This window comes from Camelina sativa, chromosome 10 (genome assembly GCF_030686135.1).
Source record: "Camelina sativa cultivar CO46 ecotype springtype chromosome 10, ASM3068613v1".
NCBI lineage: Eukaryota > Viridiplantae > Streptophyta > Magnoliopsida > Brassicales > Brassicaceae > Camelina > Camelina sativa.
The window spans coordinates 569,950-594,846 of record NC_141889.1 but is presented as its reverse complement, the minus strand read 5'-3'; the positions used below and the strand labels follow the sequence as shown (position 1 = coordinate 594,846).

Below are 24,897 nucleotides of genomic sequence, written 5' to 3'. Positions count from 1 at the left end.
TCCATTTTTTAATATATAAAATAATAAAATTTTAAACCCTAAACCCTAAATACTAAACCATACCTCTTAAAAATTATACGCTAAATGTAAAATAGAGAATCCAAACATAAAAAAAAAAAAAAAATTAATTTAACATATTATAATTGTGTAAAAAGAACAAAAATGAAAATTTTCCAAAAAAAGGATATTTTTAATAAATTTTCTTTTAAATTTCAGATTTCTAGTGGTTTATCACATTTCTATAAAGGGATTTGCAGTAGATGTTAATTTAATGGTTTTGTTGGTATTTAAGAAAATAGCAAATATTTATTGTTCAATATGTTCAAACGAATTTTTGAAACTAATCTAGTTGAAAATTGAAACCCATTTGAATGGATTTAATTTTATGAATTAAAAACTTATGAAACATGCCAACTTTGAAGTACATGCATATTGCATGTCTTGGGATCTAATTAGTTATAAAAATGTTTTTGTTTTTGTTTTGTATTAGTAGTATTTTAAAGTATAATATCGTTCTCTATTATTTAATGTGTTAATCATTGTAATGGACCATCTACAAAAATATAAAATTGACATATCAATATTGTAGTTTAGCAGTGAGATACATCACATTCCGATTATCTATATATACGGGAAACAAAGAAAGTTAGTTAGCTTCAACGGCACAAATTGTATATAGTAATGTCATTTTCTTAGCTTAATAGCTTTTAACAAGATGTAGTACTATATGTAGTTGTTTGTTCGAACCCGAACTGTATCTTTCGTAATAATTGATCTGAAAGATACAATAATTGAGTTCTCGGGATTGCGTGGATGGCGGTGTTCGATAGTGACGTATGAGATGTCTAGTGTACCTACCTACTTTTGGGTTCTTATAATCTCGTCTGGCAGATTCAGGTTCCATGGTCCTTGAATCATTTCTTGTCTAGCTACTACTTTGGTACGTTCTTCCATGGCCTTAGAATCTTAGATGATGCTCCAAACCTCCATGCGTTTATTATTTTACTTCAGATTTAGAATTAACTATAGGAAAATATGTTTATCTGCATAATTTCGATGTGTCAATCGTCGTATCTTTGTGTCCTCCCTAGTGCATGCATAGATAGAGATCATGAAAATCTTTAAAATCAGCTTCAACGTACTTTGTGGCGGACAGATGCCACTTGTCAAATTTGTTATAGACTACTACTGCACATTTATGAAAGTGTGTTACATTGATGTCCTCACTCATATTTTTTGTTCTGCCCCTTTCCCTAGTAATTTTATCAGAATGTAATAACCAGCATGAATTTGTTTTCTTACTTACCTACATAGTACATACCAACTTGAATAAATAAATGCACTATTTAACTTCAAGTTTTATTTTTTACATTGATGTAAAAAAAAAAAGGTGTTATTTTTACGCTAAAGGCCATTGTAAAAAATGTCATTCAACCGGAAAAAAAAATCACAAGACGGTCGCCGCTGAAGACGCCTGATGATGTGTTCAATCGGAGGAGTATTAGCTCTTTGTTCTCCGGCTAAATTTCATCATCGCCGGGAACAATCGCAGATTTTTACTCCGACCCATCTCCGTAATCCTAATGGGTTTCAATTTCGTTGGAGAAATTCTCGAGCTTTCGCTCCCAAACTCGCCCAATCCGATCCCAATTTCGCTACGCCCTTATCACATCTTCCTCTTATACGCTCTTCGACGTCTCCTCATTCTTCCAAGGACTTCTTCGTTCAGAATCTGGCGAGAAAAGCCGCGATTTTACTTGTTGGGTCTTTTGTCTTTCTAGGGTTTTGTTCTTCGAAGCCTGCTTTAGCGCTACCCGCTGCAGCCGTGGTCTCTCAAGCGGAGTTGGATGACGAGATAATGTTCGAGAAGCTTCTGGAGAGTGAGCCAGAGAACATGGAGGCTCTGAAGGCTGTTTTGTATAAGAAGATGAGGAGAGGGAAAACTGAAGATGCTGTGAAATATGTTGAGAAGCTCATGAAATTAGAGCCTCATGAGATTGAATGGAAGCTTTTAGAAGCGCTTTGTTATGAGACAATGGGACAACTGAGCAGAGCTAAGAGATTGTTTAAGGATATTCTTAAAGAACAACCTCTTTTGATCAGAGCTTTGCACGTAATGTGTTTCTCACCTTCTAAAGATTATAGTCTTTTAGTGAAACTGTGAATTAAGTGGATGTTTAGGAGAAATGGTGTTTTCTTTTTTCTTGGTAGGTAATAGAATACTGCCTTGATTTCGATATTGCAGTATCTATCTTAAATTGATTGCTCCTTCGAAAAGGATTAAAGTTTGGTCTTGTCTTATTTCTTGCAGGGTCTTGCGATGGTAATGCATAAGACTCATGACTCCTCTGTCTTTGATATGCTCATGGAAGCTATGGAGGTTGCTCGACAAGGAAACCGAGTAACTGAGGAGAGAAACATACAAGTCTTGATTGGTCAAATGCATATTGTCAAGGTAAAACCATCATCTGCAAAGCCAATCCTGTAATTTCCTTCTTGTGTGTCTTTGGTCCTTTTGAACTATGTTTTTAACTTTTTAAGTGTTTATAGATATAATGGATTGTTCTGTGTACTTATGGACATTGGTTTAAAACTTTAGGGTCAATTTGAAGAAGGTCTAAAGGTATTTCAACAGATGGTCAATGATAACCCTCGAGATTTCCGACCTTACCTTTGCCAGGTAAGTTTATTCATGAAAAGAATGTTGTTTGATTCACTAAATTCATCTCTCAGTTTTCATGTAACGCGCAAAGAATATTAGGCTTAGCTTTTGCTATTCCGCTTTGAAGAAACTGCAAGCGTTTGTTTCAGGGCATAGTCTATAGCTTAATGGAGAAGAAGGAAGAAGCAGCGCAACAGTTTGAGATATATTGGAGTCTTGTACCTGAAGAATTCCCACAAAAGGGATTTCTCGACGATGTTGCATTGGCTGCTCAAGCCAAATCCCGAGAACGACTCCAAAACACATTCAAAGCTAAATTTGCTCAGGGGAAATAAAACATGGATAAACAATTTTCAGTATCCAGGTAAAAAAATTCATCTTACTATGCTTCATCAGTAGTTAGAAGTTTTATTTTTTGGTGTTTCGAGTGCCACTCATGTAATCACATATTGGTCTTGTTGCATTTACATGACAGTTGGTTATAATGAATATCAGGTATGAAATGTTATCATGTGACGGGGTTAAAGACAAAAACCGAACTGGAGCAGGCGGAGTCAGTGGGTACATTGTGGAACCTAGAAGAATGACACTTTGGGGGCTTTGCAGTCATGTTGTGATTTCTCTCAAGTGCAGAATCAGAAAGGTTGTAGTAACATTTTTTTCATGTGTATAAAATTTCAAATTAGATACTTTTTCTGCGTCTCTCTGTCGTTCAATTGCTACTTTTTATTATTATGACGTGTAATTTGATAAATTATACTTTTTGCCAGTTCTTTTTTGGGTTCAAATTAAAATATCTAAAATAGCACCACGTTAATTCATGAAATATACCGACTAAGACATGGGTGACGGGCTTTAATAATAGCCTAGTGGGTCCATTTAGGCCCATTTGGGGTTAAAACGACAAAAGTGTAAACAGAAGAGAGCAATGCTTCGTCGTCGTCTAATCCCTTCGCTGAGAAACTTTTGGGAAGAGCCAAAGAACGTGTTTCGTTTTGTGAGCTCTCTCTCTCTCTCTCTCTCTCTCTATTACACTTCGCGTCTGTCTGTCGTTTCTTCCTGTAATCTGTATTGCCACACTCATTACATTTATGCGCTTTTGTATATTGCTTCAGTTGCTTAACTAGTTTTTAGTAGGTGGTCTGGATCTTTCTTTTTTTTTTTTTTTTTTTTTCTGGTAAAAAAGAAAGAAGATGAGTGAAATTGGTTTTGGTGAAATCAGGTAAAAGGCGCGTTTCTGATGGCTCCTCTTACTCTCTCTGTTGATGTGAAGAACTCTTCTTCTTCGACTTCTCTTGGTAACCAAATTCGCTTCGTCTAGTGTTCTTCATTGTTTGACTGTGAAGTCTTTTTTTTTCTTTTTTTTTTTTTTCAATTCCTTTTTGCGTACTGATATATTGTTGCAGATGTATCGAAGATAATGCAAAGTCCACAGCTCAGAAAGAGCAAAGGCTTTGCATCTGTTAATACCCAAGAAGACAAACCCTTCGATTTCTTCCGCTCTCTCTTTGGTTCGTCTTTATATTATCTCTTTTGCTTCATTTGTAGTCATTATTTTTTTTCTGAATCTGATGCTCTGATTCTTGTACCTGGAAAAGATAATTTCTTTTTATGCTCATTGTTAAACATTGTGTTTGAAAAATACTACCCTCATGATTAGACTATGTTCCTGAGATCGGCAGCTTCAGCTGTCTTACTTTTGTTATTCTTATGTTTTGTTCTGGTGATGCAGAGGGATTTATAGCAGGAGGTACAGCTGGTGTTGTAGTCGAAACAGCTTTATACCCAATTGATACAGTTAAGACAAGACTTCAGGCAGGTCAAGAAACTATTAAGCTTGTGTTATTATCCTTTGCTTTGGTGAAACTATTTTTTTTTTTTTTTTTTTTAAGTTTCTTTGTTAGACTTGCTTTTATCTGTATGCTACTAGCTCATGTAGTAGACCTTATGGTCTAAACGGGGAAACCAAACAAACAAAAAAAATTGAACTCTAGTTCCTAATTGTTTTGGTCTTATTGATGTAGGCAGCTCGTGGAGGTGGGAAAATTGTTTTGAAGGGTCTTTATTCAGGATTAGCTGGAAATATCGCTGGTGTCTTACCGTAAGTGACTGTGACCTCATCCCTAGTTACTTTTGTTATTTTCACTATCTCTCTCTCTCTCTCTGGCCACTTGACATTAGTGATGGGTGATGCAGCAACTATAGATTATGATTTGTCTGGTTTCTTCTTAAAGAGCCTAAATGGCGAGAACGGAGAACCCAAATAGACAAATATTCTTTCCTTGTCCCTTTTCTATCTATCCTATATTTTTCTACTTGTTTTGACGCTAGATTATTTTGACAATGTTTCTTTGTAGGGCTTCTGCTTTATTTGTTGGAGTTTACGAACCCACAAAACAGAAACTGCTCAAGACCTTTCCTGATCATTTAAGCGCAGTTGCTCACCTGGTGAGAGATTTTCTTCATCTCTAGTTTTGCCATTGAAAAAGCATTTTATCATTCTCTACTATCTCTAAATGATCAGCTCGTTATTATATCAAGACATGAATGGTATACAATAAGCAACAATATTTTTTAGATCATTCTCGCATACGCCTTGTATATGAGAGTGAAAAGGAATCATTTGTTCCCGTGTTTCAAATTCCAGACTGCAGGGGCCATTGGTGGACTTGCTGCCTCTCTGATTCGAGTACCTACAGAGGTAAAAACTCTCTCTTGGATCATGTTCTACATAGAATCCCTCTGTTGACATTTCTATGTGTGTATTCATTAGGTTGTGAAGCAAAGAATGCAGACCGGACAGTTTACATCAGCCCCCAATGCTGTTAGACTTATTGCATCACAAGAGGGATTTAAGGGTCTATATGCAGTTAGTAACATCTTTTTAAGATCTTCCTTTTAGTCTCCACTTTTTTTGTTGAATTTTCGTGTAGTAACTTATTCCAATTGCTTTTTAGGGATATCGGTCCTTCCTTTTGCGAGATTTGCCCTTTGATGCTATACAGTTCTGCATATATGAGCAGATCTGCTTGGGTTATAAAAAAGCAGTAAGCTTCTTGGCAAAATAATTGACATTTCTTCTATATGGTAACTTCTGATGAATTGCTATTTTGCATGAGATTAACTTTGGTCAACTCTTTGGCAGGCGCGTAGAGAGCTTAGTGATCCTGAGAACGCTCTCATTGGCGCATTTGCTGGTTGGTGACATATCTTATATGCTTTAATAGAATTTTTCCAGATCCATAGAATCAAACTTGAATGAGATAGAAGCCGTTGGACTTTAGAAAAAACTCTGGTCTGCATTTACCTTAACACTACAAAGTACAATGGAGTTACTACATCAAAAACCAGTTTAATGGTATTGTGCGAGTGATTTAAGTGGCATTATGGATATCGTCTTGGTTTATGCAGGTGCTCTGACAGGAGCAGTGACCACTCCGCTTGATGTTATTAAGACAAGATTAATGGTTCAGGTAATAATAGTATTCGCACACCTTAAAAAGTCTCCCTTTTTGCCTCCAAAATCCAATCATCTTATTGTTCTTTCATGACCTTCTCTTTCAGGGATCAGCCAAACAATATCAAGGAATAGTTGACTGTGTTCAAACAATTGTAAGAGAGGAAGGAGCTCCTGCACTGTTAAAGGTACACACACACAGACGGACTAGTTTAGAGTTTCAAGTTGAAATCTTTAGAAAGTGTTATTGTAAATTGAGGAGCTTTAAGAGGAGATGTGACTTGACTTGTAGGGTATTGGGCCAAGAGTGTTGTGGATAGGTATTGGAGGTTCAATCTTCTTTGGTGTCCTGGAGAGCACTAAGAGAACACTTGCACAGAGACGTCCCAAGAAGGTTAAAGAATCCAAGGAGGAATAATTTTCTGGCAGCACACAAGAAAATGGTTGGAAGGTGTTTAATGTTTTTCACATTTCAACCCCTTTGTGAGTTTTGTGTGATCAGAGTTTGTCATTTACCATTGATCAATTCAACTTTCATCAAAAATAAAATAGTGTCTGGTTTCAGATTTGTTCCATATAATTTTGAGATTGTATTTGACAACTTTCTTAAAATTTAATTTGGAAAAAAAAAAAAGAAGTTAATTAATCTTCAAATTAATGAGAAGTAACCATACCGATTAGAATCTTTGAATAGAAATTATTTTGATTTTAAGTTTAGTCAGGTGACATGACATGCTATAACCCACTCTCACCCATGGCGCGTGAACGTCACCGCGTCAAAATCGCTGGACGGGACCGTCGACCAGAAGGGAGTTCTTACGTTTCTGTATAATTATAATTTTTGATGAACAATTAATTAGAAACTCCTCCCGATTATGCAAACGACGTTTAAACTATAATATATATTGCAAATATGAGACTGTTTAATCCTAAATTCCTAATATCATTTTACCTTAATATGATTCGAAGTAAATCAGCAATACATTAAAAAAATTCGAAATGATTCATCATTGCAAGTTTTATAAATAACTTGTATAAAAAGAGAGTTTTATTATACTGCACACTATAATCTCTCAACAGTACATTTTAATAGCCGAGCCCAAAAAATATATATATATTTGGAGAGCAAAAAGGAAACAAAAAAGAATAAGAATAGTGAGAGCCATCGGGAAAACATACTACTACACACACTAACACTAACCCTATGAAGAGGAACACTTTCAAGTCTATGTCTCTTTCAAAACACCAAAAAGAAATCAATCGAAAACCCCTTTTTTCCAACTTCTCTAGCTAATTTACAGCTCTGTCGACCTCTCACAACGATGAACCAGGAGCATTGCATCCTTTGGGATGATCTCTAAAGTTCACTCACTCACATGAGCGGTAGGTATCCTCCTCCATGTCCTTTCTTTAATACAAGTGGTCCCGCATTTTCCGGGACCTTATCCAACGCATTCATACACGCATCGACCATGTCAGAGAATCCCGTTGCTGTTGTAGCAAGCTGTAACCGTAACCTCAAGTCCCGTGTTCTCTTCAACAAGCACCTGAATGATCTCCACATGTATTTGGCCCACTCAGCTGGTAAGCCTCCTCCTGTGAGCCATACTGAGAATTGAGACTGGTCTCCCCGAGCTGCCATTTCCGCTCTGTAGAATCTAGCCAGTTCCAGAAGCATTGAAGCCTTTAGCGGAAGCACCGCAACAAATTCAGCCACAAAATCTTCTGCTAGTTCGGGTTTGAGCATCAGGTTCCAAAGCACAAGCGCCCATTCACTTGGCTGGTTAAGACCATAGGCTTCTGCTACAATCAGAGCCTCCTGGAATCGGGATTGATCGACAAGTGCTCTTCTCGCGTTTGTTTCAGATAAACAGAGCCACTTAGAATCTGGCATCCTTATTTGAAGGGAGACAAGGGAAGCCTGACCACAAGCCTTTCGTGCTTTGTTTCCAGCATCAATAGAAGTGTGAACCTCAGCAGCTTCAATGTAATAGCGCATTGAATCAAGGAGATCTTCATTTTGATCCTTGTCATACCGTAAAAACCACTGCTGTGCAGCCTGATCTGCACGTGTCTCTAGCAAAGCAGCCATTTCATGCTTCATATCAAAGTGTTTATATACCTGCAGACCAAATGAGAAAAAACGCCATAAACAGAAGTAATTTTAAAAAAAATTCCCAAAAAGTTCCTTCACGTGCACAAGTAACAGAGGTGGTAAAAGCCACTCTAGATACACTCTTTCATCTAGTCTGGTAATGAATTAAACTCTTTTACTTGGATGATTCCAGCTACTAAAGACATACCATTGCGAATGCATCATGGTCATTTGGGTTAAAGAGATTCAACGAGGTCAGAACAGCCATCCGAAAACTTCTGACAGCTTGAGCAGTGCCAGTGTTTGCAGCAGCAGAAAATTTTTGTAGTAAAAGATCAAGCTGCCCGTTTTCGATTAGAATATTGAGAATGAAAGTAAGAGCATGAAAGTTTCCGACTCCAGTTATTAAGCGACCCAGGCATGAGAAATCGCCCTCAGCAACATAAGCCTCGACCCTAGTGGCAGCAAGTGCCACAAGAACATCAACTCCATCAAGGCACGTGGATGACTTGTAGAAGTGATGAGACAGAATAAGAAGCTCAACCTGAAAAACAGCATTCCGTTATATTAGTCGCTCATAAATTCATGCAGTAATAAAACTATTGTTAAGAAGCTTTCATAGAATCACATACCTCACATGCATGTGGTATTTCCTGCCCGGTAATCACAAGACGCATTAATGCATGACCAATTTCTTGTTCAGATGGACAAAGCTCCGCCCACTTCAAAAAGTCTGAAAATCTCCACAAAAGTGGAGCAGGCCCTTCCTCCTTTTGAGAATCTATATATCCTCCACGATGAGCTGCCAATAAACCCTGGAACAATGAAGACAGATTAGAGACATAACACGAGATAACCCACAGAAAAGAGTCAGGAGGGAAAGAAGGCGTCAATATAGGAGGGTATTGCCAAGTAGCTAATCAAACAACAACCATATGATAAAGAACTTTATCAAAAGATGAACCTAAAATTCAAAAATAAAAATATATAAAGCGTGTATTCTACACATACAAGTTCACAGATATAGTTTTGCTAAATTACCTTTAAAAAGGATTCTGCAAGTATCTGAGCGATACTAGCAGCGGGCATGGAATGCGTTTGGACAAGGAGACATGCTTCCTCAAAAGAATCTTGTGCTTTAAGAGAAAGTAAACGTAACAACTCTATTGGCTGCTTTTGATATGCCTCAGTGAATGTAAGTCCCAGTATGTTAGCAGCTTTTATAACTGCTATAATTTTTCTTGCCAACCCACGTCCACTGCCTTCATTTAATATGTTCGATAATTTCTCCAGAACCTAGATGATCAGATACCAATCAGTATTAAATCCAACAAAAAATTATACTAACAAGATAGGGAAAAACTAGGAAAAACAAATAAACTGGTATTTGTTTTTTTTTTTGAAAATGCAAGTCTTCACAACAACAAATGAAATTTAGGTGAGTAAGATATAGAGAAACAACCTGCAGCGGTTCAATCATAGGATGGTCTAATTTTAGACTGTGTGATTGAATAACAGAACGAACTTCACCATCCAACATTGACAATGGTACTTGACTGCAAGGTGTAGAAAGCATGGCTAGCTTCATAACAGCATCCAGAATAATAAGCTCAGAAGGTAAAGTCCCTGGAGCGAGCTTAAGCTGGAGCTGCTTAGCAGCTGTTACTTGTCCGAACTCCAGTAAAGACAGAACAGCTCTTTCCAACTTTGCAGGTTCTATACTTTCTTCCCACTTTGATAAGGATATTTCCAATCCCGTGTTTTCCTCTTGAAGCTGGAACTCGCTTTTGATGTTTAGAAGAGATGAAGAATCTTCAAAATCAGCATTCCTATCGGAAGAATCCACAAAATGTCTTATTTGTGGGACATTTCCTTTTGTTCTCCTCTTGGGCTTTGTGTTCACACCATATGTTGAAGTGCTTGTGTCTTGGTTCCTTTGATGTCCTTGGCCAGGGGCCCTAGGGTCATGCTTTTTTGAAGAAATATGGCTGTCCATTTTTGTTATGATACTTGCAGTTCGGTCAATAAGATTTGAACTCTTTCCATTCACCATGTCTTTCCCGACACTACTTGGACTAAATGCTCCGACATTTTTAACATGTGATTCTGCTTCTACAGCCAGTAGCCACACCCTCGTCTCAATTTCTCGTAGAAGATGCAAAGGATAAACCCTGGTATTGGTAAAACTAAAGTCATATACCTAGTAAAATTGATTACATATTGTGGTGCAAGATCACTTACGGGTGTGAAAGAGTTGTTAGCCCACTCAACCACTGAAGGGATAGCAGTAATAGCTCATAGATCTCTCTTGCAGGAAGATCTTTCTCCACCGCTTCTGCATGCCTAAGGAAAAATAAACCTGCCTGCAAAAGAATAAGAAACAAATTCACTAGTATCAGTATAAGGCTTCCACATAAACTGGTTACACTGAGGCGAACAGAAAAGTGACCTGTAAAGCAGGGAAAGAGTATCTGATGAATAGAGTTTGGCAGTGACCCCACAATGCGATTCTCTCTTCTGGAACATCCCAAAGGAATTCTTTCCATTCTGCAACCATGGATTCTGCCTATATTGAAAGCAGATACGAAGTTCTATCAAGATTGGACAGTCAGGGAATCCCTAAACATAATTAGAACCAGTGGCGTACATCAAAAACAAAGCAGCTATTTATCAAATACAACGAAAACGTATATACTATAGGGCGCCAGATCTTCTATTATGTGGAACCAAATTAAAGTAACATTTCAACTCAATAAGGAAAGCTGTGCAATTTTGTATTGACTGTGTAAAACCGTGCCTTGCGAGGGAAAATGCCTAGTTCCTTCTTGACATCACATTTCTTTTGAAGTTATATTAAGAAAAGGATCACATATTTCCTACACTACTGCAATTGTGATTCATCCTTAAGTTAAAAACCCTCTACAAAAGCAATTCGCATGGGACAGTGTATGACCACCATGCAGTGCAAGCGAAGTCGTCAGCAAGGGGCATACAAAATAGCATGGGAAAATCAGCCAGAAATAGCTAATTGGTCGAGAATAGTCTCAGACCATAATTTTAAGTTGCTAGGCCTTCAGAATCCAAGTGACCAGAAACTTTCTGGAAGTTCAAGTATAAGATAAGTGCCAAGAAGTTTTGTTACCTGGGTTTCAGTAACATGATGAACAGAGGATGTCCAAGTGGCACCAATGGTTTCAAGTTGCTTGGCCCAATTTCGTGCTTGCTCCCACTGCCTGTTCTTTTCTAAAGCTGTCAGAAGAGAGCCATCGTCAAGGGCCTCATTTCCTAAGTCAAGATCATTCTCCCGGAGTGATGGCTCAGCCAAGTTAACTTTCCAATAAAGACGCCGATAATATGTTGCCGCAGATCCCCCATCACCAAAATCAGTTGCAGCAAGAAGTTGCAGTAAGCATCTTTTCTCATATGGAGATGGACAAGTTGACAAAACAGCATCAGCAGCTTTTACAGCTGTTCTGCTGATCCAAGATGCCCCAAAATTGACATCTTTAGCTGTATTTGACTGAAAATGCATTGATTCCTCTTTAACTCTAGCCCAAAAAGAACCCAGATGTGCTGAAGCTTCAGAGAGGCGCATTTGAGAAAATGCCTGCAGAAAAGAATAAAGACAGCTCAAAATCCTATGAAGATACCTGCATTTACCCGGCAGAAAAAAAAGAGGGAGTAGAAACTAAGTATTTGACAAAATAATAATAAGTAGTAAAAACCCAAAGCATTTTACAAATCTAAGTCCAGATCTTCCATTTCCTCCTCAGACCCAATCATAAGTTCTGAAGTATTCCATCATCAGGTTTCTCCCACAGAAAAACAGATAAAAATGAAGAAAGTGGATGGATTCATGGTGAACAAGAACCAAACAGATCAGACCCATGAATATATATCGTGTCAAAAAAGTTACTGTAAACAAACAACCAAGGGGCCAGTAAAAACAGAGGGCAAATAGTGGGTTAAAATGTAAGACAAACCTGTAAAGCACGGACAAATGGCAGTAGAGAGCATGAAGGGAGGAACAATTCAAAAGCTTTTAGCAGAGGAAGAAACAAGCGTTGTTCACAAAGCACTGCGACCATTTTTGATAGAGACGCATGCTCATCAGACGAATCATCATTAACACTACTATCTTCAGCTTTTGAATCTTCTGTAGCTTCTGTTCTATGTGAACAAAATGTTTTACCAGCAGAGGTGTTTAAACTATTGGCTGAAGTCAACAAATCCACAGATGTATGTGCAGTAAGTCGTCTCCGTTTGGTATTCCTCCTATTGTAATGAAACTGGACACCTCTAACATCCGTTGGCAAGGAATTTGTAGATACAACGGCTGCTGCTATATTTTCTGCTATTTTAGTAGTTATATCGTTCACCTTGATAGACGATGTTTCCCTGAAACGAATGATCTCTATTAGAGCCAAGACAAGAAAAATATGCATCTTTATATCCCAGAAAACATATTAAATATTTGAAACCCTCAATGTATAGATTTCAAATGCAAGAAGATAGTAAATGGCTAGAATAGAAGATGAATTCTGATACGCCCAACCCAATTGAAATTCTGTAATTAAATTTCGTCACACCTGGCTGCAGTAATTTCCAACCAAACTGTTATGCATGATAAAGGAGCAACATCCGGAAAGCATGATGCTATGAGGGCCAATATAGACCATGATAACTCCTTAGCTTTCGATAAAAGGTATCCCCCAGGATTCTTTAGCTTCTCAGAGTAAGCCAAAACACGAAAGAGTTCACCAGAGACATAAGCTCCATCCTCTGTCGAGGAACATGTAAAACCTCTGCCTATGTCATCTGAGTACGATATGGTAGCTTTCTTTTTTGAGTTGGCATATCTCAAAACCGTCAGTATGTGAGCTTTTAAGCGTTGATCACCAAACTCCTTTGATGCCTGACAGATTAAAATATGACATATAATCGTAATATAAAGCTTGTAACACAAAACATTACGTTACTGTTTGTGTTTTCTGAAACCAGTGAAGAGCCATACCACATTGAGCACCGTATCAAATGGGTATCCTCCAAGCTGCGCTTCAGATAAAAATCCAACCTGATGTTTACAGACATCAGATTATATAGCTCAAGGGTAAGAAACGAAAAGGTAAAAAGAATTATCATGAAGCATACCCAATCATTGTCCCTTGCTAGTATGGCAAGATACTTGGTGCTCAGAGGAATCTTATGCATCTGACAAAAAAGGGTAACTAAACTCCAATGCAAGCTAGCAGATGTCTGCTGAGACCGCAGTTCAGACCCATCACCATCACCTGTTAACAGCCAGTAACCACTTGTTTTTCTATCTGCTCCAACCGCTGGAAGACTAGCTTGTTCCAGGTGATGAAGAACAAGCATTAGCGGAAGACCCGGTTGAGTGCCAGAAATACTGTTTGGATTATATTTTTGCTTCGACACGCTTGAGATATCAGGATAAGCATATTCATTAGCAAGGGCCCTAGCTAGGGACCCCATTAGATCACCTTCACTAGATACCGCATGAAACATAGAGCCCTTGAGAGATTTTTGTTGTGCCATATCCACATTGTCATTTGATTTGTAGAAGGATGATATCCTTCTCAAGGATGCCACGTCAATTCGAAGCATGCTAGCAGATAAACCACAAAGCTCAAGAAGGAAGGCACATGAAGCCACCAACACAGAATCCCCGAAGTGTGTTACAGCAAGTGGTATGACCTGAAAGAAAAAAAAACAGTCATGACATAACAGACAGCAACTGAAAAAACCATAAAAGCGTTGAGGTAGAATGAAATTAAAGTTAGAAACTGTAAGGTGACCAGCACGTACAGATGAAAGAAGTGACTCATCACTTTGCGTCAGAGGTGCAAGTAGCATTGGAACATCTGACTGCATATTTCTTTGTCCATGTAACGAAGAGCCAGATTGATCTTCCAACTTTAGCTTTTCAACTCTATGTTCGAGGAAAGCATTAAATGCTGCGAGTGGCCGTCCACGGTACAGGAAGTGCTCAAGTCCAAGCTCGGTTCCCTAATTTTGGTTCAACATATGCGTTAGTAATGATTATATAAACTCTATCAGTCAGCGAATATACAACGCTAACTGAAATGTTGGATGAACATAAGATGACAACCTTTCATCAAGATAATTCTGTAAAAAGAAGATATTGACATGAAAGTAAATTGATAGGAAACTATTGAGCAACTAAAACAGTTAAAGCATCCACAAAGGTAAGATCGTCAACAGGTTAGAGAAATAGGACTACGATAAAAAGATAGTGCCACCTCAGTTTTTGTGTGATGCAGTTCCTCTTCGATGTGCTTCTGAATGATAGCTTCCCAAGATATGGCACTTATCTCAGTAGGATCGTCGACATTTATAAAGAACTCAACACCTCTATGCAGTAGATATTCCCCTGTAGGATATCCTGAGAAAGACAGCCATCCAAGAGGTCCCTACGAAGAATACTTTCCGGTATAAGAGACGCGCAAATACATTCTAAGCTAAAGAATTCTGTTGAGCAGATAAATTTCAACTACTAATAACGAGCAGGTGTGTAAACTATATCAGTAGCCAATTTTAAGTAAAATCTATATATGTGCTCGCGAATTCCCTGGGGCATATAATTTTCAGAAGAACACATAAGACTCACACATCAGAAATGGATACCTGGATATAAAGCTGAACTAATCTACGAACCGCCTTAGGAAACCAACAAGGCAACATCTGCAAAAGTGAGGTATCACGTGCAGTTGAGAAAAATACGCCGTCACGCCAATTCAGATACTCCGACAAAACTGATAAATTACAGTCAGAGAGAGTAAGTGCTCAATATAAACAGAATAAAATAAAAAGTGCGGTGGATCAGGCTTTACCATTCTTAGTCTTGGTCCGAAAAAGGTTCCCAGATATATCTTCTCCAAGACAAGCACTAACGAGCTTACTCCATAAGGTAGGGAACCTCTGAAGAAAGGATCTCAAATTCTCCAATGTGCACTGCGCAGAAGAGTTACTGTGCCTGTTCACACTGCCAGAACTCAAGGATTTTTGAATTGGCACCGGAGCACACATCATAGTTGCTAAAGCTGCCATTTCTCCTGCCCCTTCGGCAATGTCATCAACAGTACAAACAATTTCATCAATCTCTGGAACACTGGGTTCACCGTTTGGTGCCATACTACGTGACATAATTGCACGTGCATTTGAAAATGAAGCATCATACTCCCGGCCCTTGATCCTGGAGAGCAGCAACCATTTTGCCCAATGAGAATCACCCTGGATACATTAAACAGATTCTTGGCATTCTCAGAAATTTAGTTTTCAAAAGACAAACCAAAAGGCGTAGAAAGAACAGACATATTAACACAAATATTTTATGGACGTGGAATGCACTTACAACAGCTTCCTGCAATGAACTGAGTGAATCATTATCTAGGACCAATTTGTGATGATCAAGGTACAGATCCAGAAGGTTGGGCAGATTATATTGTGTGCAATAATGTATGAATAGCTTGTGTACAGCATTCAGGGTATCAACATTTTCTCCTCCCTTCTTTATGGACAAACAGAGATCTAAGGATGGCCTACAAGATTCCTCCTTAAATGAAACTTCGCAATTACCAAGGATGACACCTGCCCGAGCCAGGAGGTATACTACATCTAAAGCGTTTTCCCAATATTCTTTCAAAAATATAAACTTTCTAGCAAGTTCCTGCTCCATGAGTGTTGTTAGCCAGAAGGAGCACCGGATATCTGCAGGCAACCTAAATATCTTGATATAAGGAACATCCAGAAGTACAGCATCCACTTCTTCAATGGAGCATATATACTCGCTACGGGAAGAAATGGGATAATTTACGCCGGGAGACTGCTTCGGACAATCCAAAGCAATTTGTAAACTTCCATCATATAATACATCATCAGGAATGAGATCCAACAGCTTAACGACTTCATCCCAGTCATTGTGACACATATAATACTCGAGCTGGGAATCCCATGGAACATGAACACCTATGACTAAAGGCTGATCCAAGACTATCTGCACAAAAAATTCAAAAAGAAACATTACTAAAACTAAAACATGCAGACATTGCTTGAAACGAACAAAAAATCTTTTAGTGAATTTATGGAGTAATACAGGGAAAAAAAAAGCATAACTTTAAAATATATCACTGTGACTCTCACAATTGAAATCTCATGTCGACTTCCAGTTCACAGGTTTATGTAGGACACAAATTGCAGTAGCAACCATCTAATGCATACAATTTGTTAAAACAAGGAAACAGCTAACAAAATCCTGTATAGAACTCATGTAAGACTACAAACAAAGTTATGCTATGCATTTCAACGATTAATACAACTGGTCCAATTCCAAGCTAAACATGCAGAGTATGTTGAAATCAATTTGAACTTCCCCCTGGACCTGGAGGTACTTATATTATGGACTGGTGCAATTAGATAAATATTCAGACATCTAAAGGGTAACAAGAAAGAATGACTATATCCAACTTCTTACATGATCAAATGTTCTCTGATCCCAAGCATTTGACCACACTGCTGCTGCAGCCCAGTAACCAGCAATCGCATCGGTTTCATCCGGCACATGCTCAGATGCATTCTCATTGATTTTTGTCCAAGAACCTAGAACAACACCATCAACCTCACCACACTTAATCTCGAGATTCTGGAACAAAGAGGACCCTCCAAGGTGCAAGCTCATTTGACTGGAGTCAAAAGGTACTGCAGCTGTCAGGAGTTCCTTTCGACGAGCAAGATATGTTTCCCAAAAGTGGCTGCTAGGATAAAGCCTCTTTTTTGTACAGGATCAAGCAACGAAGAAGTTGAAATGAAGTCAGTCATACAAAAAGATACTTTTCTAACAAGTAATGATTAGGAAATGTTATACCTCGATAAGTGATATCCTCTCCAGTACATTGTCTTCATATGGTCTTAAGAAACCATGTTTTGTCATTTCTTCAGCAACTTGATATCGAAGAGATCTCCTCACTGTGCCAAATACCAACTGACTGAGAGACGCTTCTATATCCTCCCCGAGCCTTTCCAGAGTTTCAATAGCAACCCCAGATTCACCCTAAACATCAAGAAAGTCAAGGGTTAGACATCATACATGTACACCACTCTGTCTAAGCAAGTATATTCAGGCTTACCTTCAAAAATAGGTCATAAGCAATTGCTCTTCCAATATCAAGAACTTCAGTAAATGTATCATGATGCTCTCCATTTTCAACCACGTCTTTAGAATGTTGAAGATGCAATTGAGCTAAAGGGAGTCGACCGGAGAGCAAGGCATCCTTAACCACAGTTTTCAAGTCCAAATTATTAGCCTTCCATCGAGCAATCATCTCCTTGGGATTTTCCAAAGGAAGAACTTTCTTCTCTGCAACAACCCCTTGGGGTACAAGGCCAGATGTATAATCTGTTTCGTCAATGACTTGACCAGCTTTGGCTGTCATAATACCCATAGGCGTCAAAGCAAGCTCCTCATTCGTATCGAATAAATGTGTGTCAAGTTGTGTTGACTCCTCAGATGCTGCATCTGGGACACTTTCAAGCTGAGAATCATCCTGCAACGAATTTGAGTCTACCAAGTTCAGTGACTTCTCATATATACAACAAGTAGATCAATGTCAAATTCTATAGTAAAAACACACAAATACAATATCATATACTACCTTTCCTAGCTTCTTAAATTTTCTGGTAATACGGGATTGAAAGTTCCGAGTGATCTCCAAAAGATAACCCATCTCTGACAACCTCCTTGAATTTTCGGTTAGGTTGTTGTTATGCAGTGAAATTGGTGGACGTGAAAGTCTCTGTGTCCTAGGTTTTCTGTCGACCATGTATCCATCTTTCTGATATTCAAGTAAACCATATATGCGAATCATTTCAGTCGCAAACCCTGTAGCCAATGCAAGGAGCCTACATTCAACATGTAGAAATAAGTATGAATATGCCAGCGTGAAAGCAGCCAAGTTAATAGAGCTAGTGGTATTACTAAAACTTTACAAAAATAATGATGTTGCTAAAAATGGCATCTAAGAACAACCAGATGCCAATGATCAGTATACTAAATCCTGAAGCTATGGAGCCTAGAGAGACTTTTGCATGAATCTGAGCATGCCTTCAATTCTAAGTGCAACGCGTAACAATTATAAGCATTTTAAATTGACTTACAACTATAAAGGTGTACGTACACATAATAGTAGTAAATTTATATTAAAAAAAAAAGCATGCTAATGAGTAAGGACATATCTACCAAGCAGGGAGAACTACTTTTAATTTATCGTTGATCCACCTCATTTAAGTTTCAAACTGAAAAGCAAAATTCCTTATACCACTCATTACTCAAAAGATTCTTACCTAAATATAGCAGAAATATCATTATCGTTTCTTTTCTTGCGCGACAAAAGATACACAGCAGAAAAAAGCACCCTTAGCATGCCTTCTTCTGCCAGCTTCACATTACCAAGCATCTTCAAAGACCTACTCATACAGCAGAGGTTAATCAAAATCAAAACATGATACAAGACAAATCGTATTGATGGCATGAAATATATCTACACTAGAGATGAGAGTAAAATCAATGACAAAAAGTCGCAAATGAGGATGTGTACCAATAGGATGTGCCTATAGAAATCTCAAACTCTAAAGGTGTAGACTAAGTTTCAGTACTACAATAAAAAAAATGTAGCAAATGATTCAGATATACAGCATTAAATTTACTCAACTAACTAACAACAAAGAAGAGAGAAAATTCGGATTAGAAATTCAGATAAGAGTATGATGAGAAAATCCAAGTTGAACTAACAGAAACTTTACTTTTTAGTATAAAAGCAGTAGGGCAAAATTCAGAACGAAAGAGTTATCATATACTGTTACACAAACTTTTACCAAGCAATCTTTCTCGTCTAACGTAGCCACATATTTTTAGGATAGCCATTTTCCTGTGGGGAACTACGGTTCATGTATGAGGCACAAAAATAAAGTTCAAGAAATTACTAGCAACTTACTCGTTGATGTCATCATATTTTAAGTAGTCCAACGCCATTTGCAGCCGACGCAAACGAACAACTTTTAGGTCCCAGCCTATGGCAACAGTGATTCATTTAAAACACCATAAGCTTATGGAACAAAACTTAAGTCTCAGCAAATCTATAAATCATCATCAAGACTCAATATGTGGGATTCTGCTATTACAGCAGAGGAAAATACGGAAATCATAACGTAAACGTGAAGAAACGGGAGAGAACAAATTCACTGAGCTACTGCAAAACAAGCATTTGATCATGCTCACAAAGAGCTGGGACTTCTGAAAATTAATTGAAAGCGTCGACATGATTTCATTATAGAATTCGTTACTGGCATGCATTTAGTTACAGTTACATTCAATTTCATGCTAGCTTTCATTGACGTATCAAACTAACCCACATGACATCGTTTACGTGAACTAGTAATCAACTATATGTACATCACTCTGTCAACATGACAAACCACGTTGGTTAAGAGATAGATATCAAACTATAAACACACTGGACAATATACCAGATTAAAAGCTTTAAGGATGATGCAACAAGATTATTTACCAGCGTGAATAGTTCTTACCATTTTCCGAGCATAAATGATCTGCAGCTTCAGGGCCTTCAAACAAGATAACTCTATCTATGACCTCGACTTGCCAAGGAAAACGTGATTCCCCTGTTCCCAAATCGTCTCTTCTCTGGCATGACATGACAGTGGTCTGAAATGGCTGCAGATATTCTATGGCCTCAACAGTTGGGTAATTCGAGGTTATTGAGACGGAAGGGAGAAAAACTGAAAGACCACTACAAGTCACCAGATAAAGAAATCCTTGGAAAGAGCAACCAACTGATTCTTCTATGAGATTCTCTTCTGCACCTTGAATAGAAATCTTGTTGCCATCATAATTCAAATAACTATCATCTCTCATAGTCGTATGCGTCTGCCTATAATGAAATATCTTGCAGCTTCGATCTTCCTTTTTTGTGTGCTTTCTAGAAAAATGAGTGAATCCCAATGGAGAAAAACATATCTTATCATCTAATCCTAACCTTTCAGCAGATAGAAACATCTTCCGTGTGACATGTGAGTCTCTTTGGAAATTTTCTAGTTTCAGCACATTTGTTTTAGGCTGAGCAGAAAATCCACTCAACCATGAACCAGAGTAACCAGCTCTTTGATCAAAATTGTTATGCTGTCTTTCCGAACATGGTTCAACAGAAAAGCTAGGATCACACCTGGAAAAAGCATCTTCAACTAGAGTACCAGAGGAATTAGGGTGGTGCTTTTTTTGCTGGCCAACGTCCATGCCACCGATTTTCCAGCCAACCAGACTTCCAAGCCCAAAATGACGTAAATAAGGAATAGGTTCCACGGACATTTGGTACTCCTTGGAAACAAAATCATCCATACATAACACATATACCAAACCATTTTCTTCAACTGCAGCTATGAGTGGTGTATGAGAAGCTACCATAAGCTTTCTAAACTTTCTTCTGTCCGGGGAACCAACAATGTAAGACTTGGACATGGGTGGAGCCCGACTATGAACGTCACTTTGCTGATCAGCATCTGCAGTTGCTTCTTGCATATTTGATGAAGAATGCAATCCATGACCGCATGTCTGTAAAATATCCCGATGAGAAATACAATCCCCAGATTTCACATCATATAGAAAGATCAAACCAGAAGCACTGAGGCAGATAACAAATTTATCAGATAAACGGAAATCCGCCCACTCATTTGTAGGTCCAATACTTGATTCCCCAAATTTCACAAGAGAAACCCATTCTATCCCCCAGCTAAACAGCTCGGCAACAAAGACAACGCTCTTCCCCTTGCTTCTTTCGTTTTCATTGCTTGTAAGGATAGATGCACAGTCTGATAGCTCCATAACAAATCCAATAAGAGAATGGGAATCGCTGGAGAAAATGTTGGTGCACCTGTACGAACTGTTTACACTATCTGGAGCTACGAGAAAACTATTTTCACTTAAATTACCTTCCTCCAGCATATTACCGTTCTGAAGTAGCGGATTTGCTTGAAAAAGAAGGTTCGAGAAAGGTAAATCACTCTTTAATATGCTGAATGAAACAATCTCTGCAGAACCGGGAAAAGCTGACTTTTCTGGGAACCTAGACTGTGTTATACCCTCAATTTCAGTAGTTTCCAAATCAATTAAAAAAGATTGCATCCACTGCTTGGAGCCATCAAAAGAAGAGCCTCGTTCGTGTTCTAATTTCTGATTTTGCCCAGAAGGCCCCCATTCGACCCACTTCCCATGCCTCAGCTCACCATTTGGTTTGCCTTTAGCGCTGTCACTTAAATCTTTTATGCAGCAAAAAGCATGAACCGTAACACCATAATTTCCAGATACAAACAAAAATTCTCTAAGCAAAGGATCTTTGTGCCGATTGTAAGTATCCCCACAACTACCCCAAGCAACAGACTGTGCATCAAAGATAAAAGGATAACTTTTGCCAGTAGAACTGCAATTATCTACAAAACCTGGCTCACCAGAACCAACTCCTGATCCAGAAGGAGATGCAATGTTCTCTGGATCTGACCCAACAGAGCATGTAGGACTATATGACTCTTCATTATGACAGCTTACCGAAACATCACTGCCTATAGAGCTCCCTGATAACAGTGGTTAAAAAAAAAGAACTGAACAACGCTAATAGAATGAAAAGCATATATGCGTACTATTCGAAAACAAGTTATTATTACCTGCAACAAGAGGAAGCAGTAAAGCTTCGGAGTGGTACGAGAGTAGTGCTAACAACTGCCTCGACGGAGAGATAAAAGCCTCACGAAAGTCTGATAGCTTGAGTTGCAATTGAGAAGGTTCCCACTTATGCAACTGCAGCAGAGTTGGGCCTTCACTCAACAACCTTTCCATTGTTTAACACTAGACAGAAGAAGCAAGCACGAAATCAGAATTCTATAATTAGAAAAAAACGAAACTCAACATCAATCAAAGCATCAACGAACGAACACAGCAACGTGCAAAAGGGATGATAAAACAGCGAGCAACGGCGATTTCAACCCTAAATTTCGAGCTAGAACCTTAAAACCCTAGACCAAATTCGATCCAAATAAAACAGTACAGACGAAACCTACAATACCTTTAGAGAGATCAAGAGCAAGAGAGACTCGAATCAAGTGGTTTGAGATCAGAGGCGAGATGAAGCAGAGCTAATCGCAAGGCATCGCTACTTCAATTGGGAGATAAGAAAAGGAAAAAAAAAAAAAAAAAAAGAAGCCGTACGAAAGATGATGATGATGATGATGATGATGAAACATTTGACGGAAAGACGTGAGATGGAGAAATCGTTGGTGGTTTCCTCCGTCGATGATTCGGTTCACGCCTTGCACGGACCACCGTGTCAGTCGTCTGTTTCTGTGCTTACGTGGAATTTTTATTTAGTTATCTTTTTAACGAAATTAAATTCCTGATAGAGAGTTAGAGACCATCAAACTGATTGGGCTTTCGCTTTTAGAAAAATTATATCTCCTAAAGATTTCTTATATGGGCTGATATTATTTGTACAATTTTATTGGCCCATGAGTTGCCCTAGCCTGCACCTTCCTTGGGCTATGTAATATTGTACCTGTATATTTTGTTTTCCTTCTTTTTCTTTCTCAACAACTTTGTTTTTATTCCTTGTCGTCGAGTCGTGTATAACTGTGTATATAGTACGAAGTAAGCCGAACATATAATTAAAATAATACTACAAGGATAACGTAACTTCTTTGTTATAAGAGCAAGTTCAATGATAGAGTGTTAAAAAAGGATTTTAAGTATGTTTTTAATTATAATAATGAAAAATAGTGAAGTTAAAAACTTTTTAAAAAAACTGTAAAATGATATGCTCCAATGGTAGATCCTAATTTTGGGTTCTTAATTTTAAAAAAAAAATATTTTGAAAAGTATAATATGTCAAATACAATTTGGTTTGTTGAAATTTATAAATAATTTGTAAAACATAAATTATTGCATTTCATAAAATTTAAAGTTACATGATTTAAAAGCATATTAAAAAAAATTACAAAAACGATTAATTGTAGTCTTGACTTGTGCCGAATTTTTGCCATATATTCTCAACCAAATCAGCTTTCAATCGTCGATGTCTGTTTCTATCACGAATATCATTTTATGCTTGACAATCTTCTCTTTACGCAAGCTTTGCTTCTCTTTCAAAGCATAGTCCTTTTGCCTTATATCCCACATGCTCTCAAACCCCTCACTAGAAGCAACAGCTGCTTGACTAAACGTTGGTTTACTCACATGTCTTTTACCTTTGGCCTTTGCTGCCTTAATTCCAGGAGGTCAAGCTTCATCCTCCTCAGCGCCCATAACTGGCACGGAGCTTGAAGTCTGATCATCAAACTTTCTTCTCTTTGATGATCCATCACCTTTCGTGGCATAAGAGAGACACCATTTCTGCTCATGTCGAAGCTCCCTCCAAGCATGCTCAAGAGTGAACTTTATCTTGTAATCGTTGGCGAATATCTGGTAAGCCATTTTCATGACATCATCTTCACTCTGGCCACTTGACCTCTCTTTTGTTGCCGCATGATAGCTCCCAACAAACTTGCTAACATGATCGTTGATCTTCTGCCACCTTCCCTTACAGTGAAGGGGCTCTCTCTTATCTATACCAGCTAGCTTAGGACTATCAGCATAATATTTTGCAATGCGTGACCAAAAGGTATTGCCTTTTTGCTGATTCGAAGTAACTGCATCCTTGCTAGTGTTCAGCCAAGCACTGATGAGCACCACGTCTTCTGTGTGAGACCACTTCCTTCTTTCTCTACGCTCCTTAGGTCCACCTTCACCTAGGCTTGGATCCTCAGCACACGAATTGGTTTCAGGAGTGTTGTATGTGGTTTGACTAGTTAACAGGTCTACAAAACCTACATCTTCACTATATGTATCCATAGTCAAGTTTCTGTTTTGATTTTAATGGAGAAGGAAAACAAGAAAGCGGAATCTCTGGTTTGTGTTTACAAGGAGAAGGAAGAGCAAAGAAGAATCTCTGGTTTGTGTTGAAAGCTTTGGATGAGCAAAGAAGAATCTCTGGTTTGTGTTTAAAAGAGAAGGAAGAGTATCAAGAAGCAATTATGTTAATGCGTAACTTGTTAGGTATAAGTATATTTTGTGTTTAAGTGTGACTTGACAAGCAATCAATGACAACTACCGAGCATAAGCACTAACTCGACAATAAATCTTTAACTGTTACAACTACCAAGCAATTTGTGTTTAACTATGATAAAACAAGCAATCAATGTCAACTACCAAGCATTGAACTCAAACACTAACTCGAGAAAGAAATGAATTAAACAAGATTCTGAGAAATTGAAATGGAAAGGCAGCAAAACATAATGCATATGAGAGAAACTTACTTGGGTATGGGTCTGAAACTAACTTGGTGAGGTCATCTTCAAGACTGACAAAGCAGGAAAATGACCAATGTAAGCAAAGAGATTTGTAAAGAAACGATTACAACCCTTACAAAAACAGAATAGAGCAAAACCAAAGTAATAAATACATCACACAATGTAATCATAAAGATTTAGAAACAATAAGTCGAATGTGTAACTAACAAATGACAAACAAAAAGGTAGAGTTTTTAAGAGAGATAG

General features: G+C 38.1%; 3 protein-coding genes and 1 pseudogene across 10 annotated transcripts; 2 read left to right on the top strand and 2 right to left on the bottom strand.

The window, feature by feature from the left end:
• The first annotated feature begins 756 nt into the window (after positions 1 to 756).
• On the top strand, positions 757 to 3,431 carry LOC104716227 (Tetratricopeptide repeat (TPR)-like superfamily protein). 4 transcript variants are annotated; one of them, XM_087468066.1, is made up of 6 exons: positions 757 to 940; positions 1,391 to 2,113; positions 2,312 to 2,455; positions 2,600 to 2,680; positions 2,812 to 3,026; positions 3,158 to 3,431. In XM_087468066.1, exons 2-5 carry the CDS (start codon positions 1,478 to 1,480, stop codon positions 2,995 to 2,997), a joined length of 1,047 nt encoding a protein of 348 aa, XP_087324192.1. In that variant the 5' UTR covers positions 757 to 940; positions 1,391 to 1,477; the 3' UTR covers positions 2,998 to 3,026; positions 3,158 to 3,431. The 4 variants fall into 4 exon arrangements, with proteins under 4 accessions (XP_087324192.1, XP_087324194.1, XP_010431919.1 ...); XM_087468068.1 differs by having other exon boundaries at positions 854 to 940; positions 3,138 to 3,431; XM_010433617.3 differs by lacking the exon at positions 757 to 940 and having other exon boundaries at positions 1,026 to 2,113.
• LOC104716226 (S-adenosylmethionine carrier 1, chloroplastic/mitochondrial) lies at positions 3,398 to 6,773 on the top strand. 3 transcript variants are annotated; one of them, XM_010433614.2, is made up of 13 exons: positions 3,398 to 3,659; positions 3,885 to 3,960; positions 4,069 to 4,173; positions 4,395 to 4,481; positions 4,691 to 4,763; positions 5,020 to 5,110; positions 5,310 to 5,363; positions 5,436 to 5,531; positions 5,620 to 5,709; positions 5,808 to 5,859; positions 6,074 to 6,135; positions 6,227 to 6,307; positions 6,412 to 6,773. In XM_010433614.2, exons 1-13 carry the CDS (start codon positions 3,591 to 3,593, stop codon positions 6,535 to 6,537), a joined length of 1,062 nt encoding a protein of 353 aa, XP_010431916.2. In that variant the 5' UTR covers positions 3,398 to 3,590; the 3' UTR covers positions 6,538 to 6,773. The 3 variants fall into 3 exon arrangements, with proteins under 3 accessions (XP_010431916.2, XP_010431917.2, XP_019086849.2); XM_010433615.2 differs by having other exon boundaries at positions 3,601 to 3,795; XM_019231304.2 differs by having other exon boundaries at positions 3,620 to 3,799.
• Positions 6,774 to 7,136: 363 nt separating this feature from the next.
• On the bottom strand, positions 7,137 to 22,661 carry LOC104716225 (uncharacterized). 2 transcript variants are annotated; one of them, XR_015568571.1, is made up of 26 exons: positions 22,377 to 22,661; positions 21,979 to 22,159; positions 19,834 to 21,888; positions 19,242 to 19,317; positions 18,592 to 18,714; positions 17,904 to 18,150; positions 17,379 to 17,795; positions 17,117 to 17,302; positions 16,727 to 17,020; positions 15,608 to 16,249; positions 15,087 to 15,486; positions 14,881 to 15,008; positions 14,496 to 14,666; positions 14,041 to 14,241; positions 13,366 to 13,929; positions 13,229 to 13,288; positions 12,804 to 13,129; positions 12,198 to 12,612; positions 11,357 to 11,821; positions 10,664 to 10,833; positions 10,456 to 10,577; positions 9,677 to 10,385; positions 9,256 to 9,510; positions 8,847 to 9,029; positions 8,423 to 8,758; positions 7,137 to 8,241 (listed from the first exon to the last, which is right to left on the bottom strand). XR_015568571.1 is itself a non-coding variant. In XM_087469346.1 (26 exons), the coding sequence occupies exons 2-26, from the start codon at positions 22,148 to 22,150 to the stop codon at positions 7,492 to 7,494; spliced, it is 9,414 nt and encodes a 3,137-aa protein (XP_087325472.1). In that variant the 5' UTR covers positions 22,151 to 22,159; positions 22,377 to 22,661; the 3' UTR covers positions 7,137 to 7,491. The 2 variants fall into 2 exon arrangements, 1 of the variants encoding a protein (XP_087325472.1); XM_087469346.1 differs by having other exon boundaries at positions 10,664 to 10,780.
• A 563-nt stretch (positions 22,662 to 23,224) lies between these two features.
• LOC104719918 (glutathione S-transferase T3 pseudogene) lies at positions 23,225 to 24,689 on the bottom strand (annotated as a pseudogene). The gene is made up of 2 exons (XR_015569046.1): positions 24,658 to 24,689; positions 23,225 to 24,179 (listed from the first exon to the last, which is right to left on the bottom strand). The product of XR_015569046.1 is annotated as a glutathione S-transferase T3 pseudogene (transcript).
• Positions 24,690 to 24,897: the final 208 nt, after the last annotated feature.

Coding starts and splice junctions, on each gene's coding strand:
- LOC104716227 (XM_087468066.1), top strand. CDS start 1,478: ATGATGTGTTCAATCGGAGGAGTATTAGCTCTTTGTTCTCCGGCTAAA. Junction 2,456..2,599: donor GTCAAATGCATATTGTCAAG/GTAAAACCATCA, acceptor TTAAAACTTTAG/GGTCAATTTGAAGAAGGTCT. Junction 2,681..2,811: donor TCCGACCTTACCTTTGCCAG/GTAAGTTTATTC, acceptor CGTTTGTTTCAG/GGCATAGTCTATAGCTTAAT.
- LOC104716226 (XM_010433614.2), top strand. CDS start 3,591: ATGCTTCGTCGTCGTCTAATCCCTTCGCTGAGAAACTTTTGGGAAGAG. Junction 4,482..4,690: donor TAAGACAAGACTTCAGGCAG/GTCAAGAAACTA, acceptor TGATGTAGGCAG/CTCGTGGAGGTGGGAAAATT. Junction 4,764..5,019: donor AATATCGCTGGTGTCTTACC/GTAAGTGACTGT, acceptor GTTTCTTTGTAG/GGCTTCTGCTTTATTTGTTG.
- LOC104716225 (XM_087469346.1), bottom strand. CDS start 22,150: ATGGAAAGGTTGTTGAGTGAAGGCCCAACTCTGCTGCAGTTGCATAAG. Junction 17,303..17,378: donor CTTATGACCTATTTTTGAAG/GTAAGCCTGAAT, acceptor CTTGATGTTTAG/GGTGAATCTGGGGTTGCTAT. Junction 17,021..17,116: donor AGAGGATATCACTTATCGAG/GTATAACATTTC, acceptor TGTACAAAAAAG/AGGCTTTATCCTAGCAGCCA.